The sequence below is a fragment of the Daktulosphaira vitifoliae genome, unplaced genomic scaffold (genome assembly GCF_025091365.1).
Source record: "Daktulosphaira vitifoliae isolate Bord-2020 unplaced genomic scaffold, ASM2509136v1 Scaffold_1, whole genome shotgun sequence".
NCBI classification, from domain to species: domain Eukaryota; kingdom Metazoa; phylum Arthropoda; class Insecta; order Hemiptera; family Phylloxeridae; genus Daktulosphaira; species Daktulosphaira vitifoliae.
In genome coordinates, this window is record NW_026099572.1 from 33,495,197 (window position 1) to 33,502,563 (window position 7,367).

The following is a 7,367-nucleotide window of genomic DNA, read 5'->3' on the forward strand; positions in this document are numbered from 1 at the left end:
GTACACAAAATTTCATCTTAAATTATTATTGTGTTTTATTACTAAAAAATGAATTATTACCATATATAATAATGAATAAATTAAATGATAATTTTTTTATTATATTTATTATATCTTATTAGTGTGTAAATTGTTATTTTACGAAAATTAATTATAATTATAATTTAGTTTTAATTATATGTATAGTCAAATACAAATTTAATATTTAAAAAAATACCCTTGTTTTAGTAGCTATAGAACTCTAGCATATTTTTCATTAGTATTTTTTTTTTGTATATTAAAAATGTATTTGTATAATGTTATGTTGTGTTTCTACAGCACGTGTAAGTGCTACTATAATTTGTATTGCATGAAAAAAATGATATATCAGTAGAATTTTATAATAAAATCATAATTTATTTTTATAACTATACATAATTAATAACTAGAATATATAACTGCAAGGTTAATACTGATTTCCTTTTTTGGTGAACATTTTCTATTGTACATTAACAAGACTTCAGGAACTTAATTTCATGAAACATAAAAATTGATAAAGTAATTGAAGTAATGATAGATACATTAATTATAGTGCAAATAAGTTATACTTGGAACATTTAATTTTTTAAGTTAAATATGCATTTTATTGTGCATTGATTGGCAATACATATTTGTTGGATTTATCATTGTCACCAATTATTGGGTCAGCAATTACAAAAACACCATCTTGTTCGGTTGCGCTGCCAGTCATTTCACTAACATAATCCCCGTCCTTGCGTTGTTCGACCCTGTAAAAAAATGTTTGTACGTTTAAGAAACTAATATATTATAAAAAATAATTAATTTGTTATGTATTAGACGAAAAATTTAAAATTTTAAAAGACGAAAAACTATTACTAATAGGTAATAATCAATTTTTCACAAATACAATTTGGAGATACTTTAAAGATTAATTAATTATGATCATTAATTTTTTTTAAATAATAATGTAACTTTTACAGTAAAATATATATTGAACATTCTTTGTATAATAAATTTTTAAGTGATGGTCCAATGTAAAATTCAAAAGTTGTTAAGTGTTCCTTTGATTTTTTTTTTCTTTTGATTCTCTAGAAGCACATACAACTTACACGCAAAACCAGTCGTATAATTTAGGATAAAGGTTATATTTTTAGGTTAAATGATGAACCATTATTAAATAAGAGGCCTTAAACATTTCTGCGTGGTATTGATATAAGTGTGCTGATTAATCTTGGTCAAGTAATAATTATCTCTACAAATTTTTAAAACAGTCAGGTATGTATTGTTAAATTAATGTATTTGATAAATTCATTAATTAATTAGATTTGTTGTGGTGCAATATTTAAAAGTAAAAGGTAGGTAATTTTGTTGTCACCCTACGGCTCCAGAAAGTGTGTTTATTATTGTCCAAAGTGCATACCAGTTTTTCACCACCTTGATAATTTGTTTGATTTTATTGTAAAATTTTTTTAGGTCATCAGACAAATTTTTTACGATATCTTCAACAGGACCGTTGTCTTCATTTTGCTGTTGATCTACTTGTGACGATAAGACGTCAATTGGCGTCTCAGTGGTGGTAGTGTTGGGTTGGGTTCTATCACTATCGTCGTCATCGTTACTTGATCGGGCTGTAATTTCTTTCCATAAGGAATTGAACCAGTCTGAAGAAGCGGACTCGGAATCTTTTTGTACTATTTTGTCATCGAAATTTCCTCTTGTGCTGTCATTGTTATCATTTGGTAAAGAAGTTGTTTGCGCTAGTTGCGAGAATTCCTCGATTTCCTTAAAGAGTTTCTTGATATTACCTGAGTCGTTAGAAGGATCAAAAGCTTTAGCTTTGCTCAATTGTTCATAAAGTTTCCAGTCTTCTTGTGATGGACCAACTTCGTTTAAGATTTTACTATTGCTTTCGTTATCTTGTTCAACTGATTTATCATTAGCTGGTGCGCCAAGAATGCAGGTCATCGTTAGTGTCAGTAAGATGATAATCTTTAATGAATTTATCTAAAAACATAACATTATTTTATGATTAACGAATATGTATAATATATTTTGTAATCAGTTAATGTTTGAAATTTTCATTAAGGAACACCGGATAACATTTGTTTTTCAATTTATTTATCCAAATGCCATTGTACAAAAATATTTACGAAATACTATTATATTTAATAACCTGGGCCAATATATTGATCAGTAACTGGTTGGTAAAAGTATAAAATTGTAAAAGGTATTTCGATTAGTTACTTTAATGTATCTACCTTTTACTTGCTTCGAATTAATTTTTACATTGTTTTTGTTTATTCAAAATGTTATAACAAAATTTGACTTTTTTTGTTAGTAAATACATTTTTTTAGTGAATAAAGACTCGTTACATAAACTTTATTGATGATAAAAAAAATATTATTTGAAGGTCGAAAGAAATGTGAAATTCATTTAAATGCGACGTAGAACTAAGTGAACTGAATACTGTTGTTTTTTTTTTTTGAATGCACGCATCAATTAAATCATATCAAAATTAAATAGCACGGCTTATATTTTAAAACTATTAGTTTTTATATTTGTATAATTGAGAAAATAAAAAATTCCTAATAAATGAACACTAAAAAACTTTAATTAGAAAAACAGTATTAATTTTAGGTTATTGTATTTAAATGCTATTTAATTTTGAATATATATATATATATATATAGTTTAACAGGATATCATTAATTAAGTTTCCCTGCTAGATATATTTTATGTAATCTATGAAGTTTTTAGAATCTGATTTCCTTAAAATTAATTCGAATATATATAATAAACCATTTGACATGAAAACCTAAAAGATTTTACCTGTACACATTACCCATACAAGGTTTATTTATTTAGGGTTGCCTGAACTAATTTTTATATAAGGAACAAAACTTTAATAACTAAAAATTATTATTTTTTTAATGTTTTAGAGCTAAAAATGTTGATAAAGCTATTTTTTTTGGTATTTTTAGTGATTACATAAAAAAAACACTTAGTTTATAACCTTTACCCTAACAATGCATAATTTATTATATTTTTAATAACTATCGATAACATACTAAAATATAGCTTATAGTATTAATATATATAGTATTAATAATAATATATATATATTATTCAAATAAGTAAAAAAAGGACCTTATCATTAACTTTAGACACTATCTAATTCAATTTATAGGACTTTCAAAATCAAACTTTTGAAGTAGAATTACTTGTACTAAATTATAATATAATATTTAGTATATAAATAAAGTACTCAACAAAAAATAAAACCCAAATGTAATTTTACTTTAGACATAAAAATTTGCGAGGCCGTAATTGATAATTAATATTAATAAACATAATACTAGGAATAGTCATAAAATCTGATATTTATTAAAATAATTTTTTCAAATCAAATTATTAAAGAAAATTTTAAAACTTAAACAATAACAATTATTTTTATCCATAATTTTGTTTTTAGTTTTATTGGAGGGATAAATGATACTTCTACCCTTCTGTATTTTGTAGGGGGCAAACTGTCCTTGGTTTTGGCTTCAATGTATTTATTCTATAAATGTATAACAAAATCTGTTTTTAAAACAAAAATTATATATAGAAAAAAAACCGAAATTGATAAAACAATTACAATGTGTGGGTTGGGGGTTTTTTTTAGAACAAATATTTTTCATACTTATAAAAAAATATTAATATTTTAATTGATAGGAATAAATTATTTTGTATAAATGTTTTATTATTACTTAAATAAATTTTAAGATTCTGAAATCCTACAATACATATAAAATGATGTTTCCTTTTGTTTTAATTGTACATTTGAATGATTCAAATTTATGAGTTATCAAAAAAATAGTTCACACATTGTAATTGTTTTATCATTTTCATTGTTGATGCTATTATTAAATAAAATAAATTTATACGCTTTTTTTTTTCTCACATCAAACAGTATTTGTGCACTATTATCATTGATTTATACTAAAATTATGATTAATTTTTACGAAGGTCATCTTGTTTAGAATCTGACTGTTTTTCTACTTATACTTAAATATGACTTACACTTATCAATATTTATAATTTTAGACGTTTTTTTCTTTAAGAAAGTTAAAAGATTATATTGAAACTAAGAAAATTATATAATTGAAGTATTTTATTTATAGTAAAACTTTACTACTCTATTTTATAAGTAAAGGGGTTAAATATAAGTATGTTTTCTTTTCATTTGATAAGATAAAACTTTGTGACATTTTAAAGTATTCTTTATTCTATGTTCCTTTGATTTTACTAAATAAGTTCTGCTATTTATTTTGTTTACANTTATAATAATAACAATAAAATAAGTATAAAAAATAATATATATTCATTCAAAAAATGGTACAAGAAGTATTATTTTAAGCGTATGAAAAAAATATTTAAAAGTTAATAAGACAACTGAGCAAGTATATGTGAAAACTAACAAATAAAAAAAAAACTATTTTTTTTGTTTTTTTATAATTATTCCATTTTAGATACATTTTCTATTATTTCTTTAAATAATTACAGCTTATTAATTATACATTGATTTATAAATATTATTTTTATTAAAGCATAAGTGACAATTATTGTCACTTATACATAGTTGTATTAAAAATATACCTACATACAATTCGCTGAGTCTTTAAAAAAATTATATATCGTTATAACTTATTATTATTTTTTACAGCTATTATATTGTTTTCATTGAACTTACATAGTATCAGGGACATAGTTTTATGTTACAATTACATTATATTATATTACAATTGTTATAGAAATATAAAAACTTGTTTTAGCCTTACCGGCGTATCCATAATTATTTGTGCGATGATGTATAAACTGTTATGGTATCCTTTGACGTTAGAAGTGCTTGATAGAATGAACAAGTGTGTTAGACGCGATGCTTTATGTCGAAAAATTTATCTGGGGAGAACCTTGAAAAATATTTTTTACTTCGATTAATTACATTGTGTTTTAGCATAAAAATTAAATCTTCTCTTCGAATTAATACCTGAGCGAATCCTCTGGAATAATAAAATACTGAATTATATGATGAAAATGAACTGTCGAAAATAAAAAGAATCTATTATATCTACTGATGTATAGTAATATTGATGTTAATTTAGAATTAATGCATCGATTAGTCGCACTTTATACATGTTATGGATGCGAATTCGTGTGTATCGCAAATGTTCGGTAAGAATGATTGGGAGTTTTTTAAAACCTTGGAATAATTAACGCTATTTATACAGATAAAGGATATTGTATCTTACTTTAAAAGAATTTTGTCAAATAAACATTCATATAACTCATATTATCTGCTTTTAAACCATTTCTGCATGATAATCCGGATTTCAATGTCGTCGAGTATTTTGTTCTATTAAATATAAATGATATATTTGAATAATAATTAACAGTTAATGTAATTTTGAGAATGTGGCAATGATAATATTAGAAATTTTATATGTGTACTCTATCTGACAGATGTAAAATAAAAACTTGCATATCACAAATTTATTTTAAACAAAGCAAACAAGCCTACTGATCTATAATTTATGATCATAAATTGCTAGGGTCAACAAATATTCTTATCGATAATTATGATCGTATTTTTAACAATTTTGAAAATTTTATTTAAATATAAATAATATTTTTTTTAATTATGATACAGTGATATAATCGAGATATTAAGTTTTCTATAGATCACTTCTATTTTATATCAATATATATCTGCAAGTTATTCTTCGCAAAAACTGCTTTTAAATAAAAGTTGATCGAGTTTGTATTAAATAAATAATTTTCGTATTGTTTTATATAAATTTGTTGACTCTTGAAGTTTAAAGAAATATTTTTCAAAAATATCGAACAATGACCAATTGTAAGGCGTTGCGATATTTTGTTTTAATACTTTCCTTTTATATTAAATTATATTTCACAGAAAAACGAATGAGAAATAAAACTATTTACACCAGTTTTTTTTAGTTAATTTTAATACCATAAGTACAATTGAACGCAAAACAAAACAACGAAAGTTTCAGTTATCGAGCTGAATTATTCCAAATAACATTTTAAATATTCAATCCATTTTATTATTTACAGCCATCTACATCCTCAAATAATCACCGATGGGCATAGACCTATTTAGAGGGTCCCAGGCTCTAAAAATGAAACTAATTATACACGATCGTTTTTGAATGCAATAGATTTTTTAAAGTACTTTTTGTGATGTTAGGTTAATTTTATTATTTTTTATTAATTAGCCACAAGTAATCAAATATACTATTGATAATGTGAAATAATATGCATTATTATTTATGCTTTAAAGGTTAAATATAATAACATCATATGTAGGGAATATTTTCGAGACGACCGATTTGGGATGAGTAATTAACAAATCAAAATTCTGATCAACATTAGTGTTTTGTTGTGTTATATGACCTTCCGACTTAAAATCGATTTATTATTACCAACAAACTTAATAGCTAATAACTCATTTGACACCTTATTTATGCTTGAAATAGAAAAGAAGCTCTTATTGTGGAAAATAAACATTTAATTATTATTGAACTATTTTTGTGAAGTAGTAAATATTAACTAATTTATAGCTATAACATATAAACATGTAATTTTCTCGTCAAACTAGTTTGGCACTTAAAAACAGAAACATTAAACTTAATATAAGTATTACATAAATACTTACTTGAATTATGATAAATATTGTTTTGAGTAGAAACTTTTATATATATCTTATAGCAATTTGAACTAAGGAAGAAAAAAATATACAATTCAAATATTTTCCATCATAATAACTAGGAAAACATAATTTTAGTAAATAATAAAATTTCATTAAAAAATCATTTTTAGAATATTTTTATTACATAAATAATTACAGTTTTATTTTAAATTCATAAATTGATAATTATTGATTTACTACACTTACTTCAGTTATAAAAATTTCTTTTTTTTTATTTCATAAAAAATTGTTCAATATTAGCAATAGGATGGTTAATCTAATTTTTCTTTAGATTTAATATATTCCTACAAAATATGTTATCTACTCAAGTTGGGTTTTATGCTTTAGCCACGCTAAAATGGTGTTTACCAAAAACTTAAAGCTCTAGTAGTTAATAGTCCGACTGTAACACGTAAAAGATAAGAAAAGCGTACATTTTTTGATCATTTTGAAATTCGTAAAATTTTATACAAATTAGTAAGAATGAAATTTAAAAAAATTAAGATATAACTTATTTAATATTTTTCTATAGTTTGGTTTTCATTTTTCAAAGTATTTTTGTATTTAAGTTGAAAAGATTTATTTTAATCAATAAAATCGTATTTATTATTTTAT

The 7,367-nt window shown here is 23.2% G+C and overlaps 1 protein-coding gene across 2 annotated transcripts; it reads right to left on the reverse strand.

The window, feature by feature from the left end:
- Positions 1-375: 375 nt before the first annotated feature.
- LOC126894261 (uncharacterized) lies at positions 376-5,215 on the reverse strand. Of its 2 annotated transcripts, XM_050665143.1 has the most exons (5): positions 5,031-5,215; positions 4,822-4,953; positions 1,421-2,004; positions 588-767; positions 376-506 (listed from the first exon to the last, which is right to left on the reverse strand). In XM_050665143.1, exons 2-4 carry the CDS (start codon positions 4,831-4,833, stop codon positions 623-625), a joined length of 741 nt encoding a protein of 246 aa, XP_050521100.1. In that variant the 5' UTR covers positions 4,834-4,953; positions 5,031-5,215; the 3' UTR covers positions 376-506; positions 588-622. The 2 variants fall into 2 exon arrangements, with proteins under 2 accessions (XP_050521100.1, XP_050521099.1); XM_050665142.1 differs by having other exon boundaries at positions 376-767.
- Between the last annotated feature and the right edge of the window lie 2,152 nt (positions 5,216-7,367).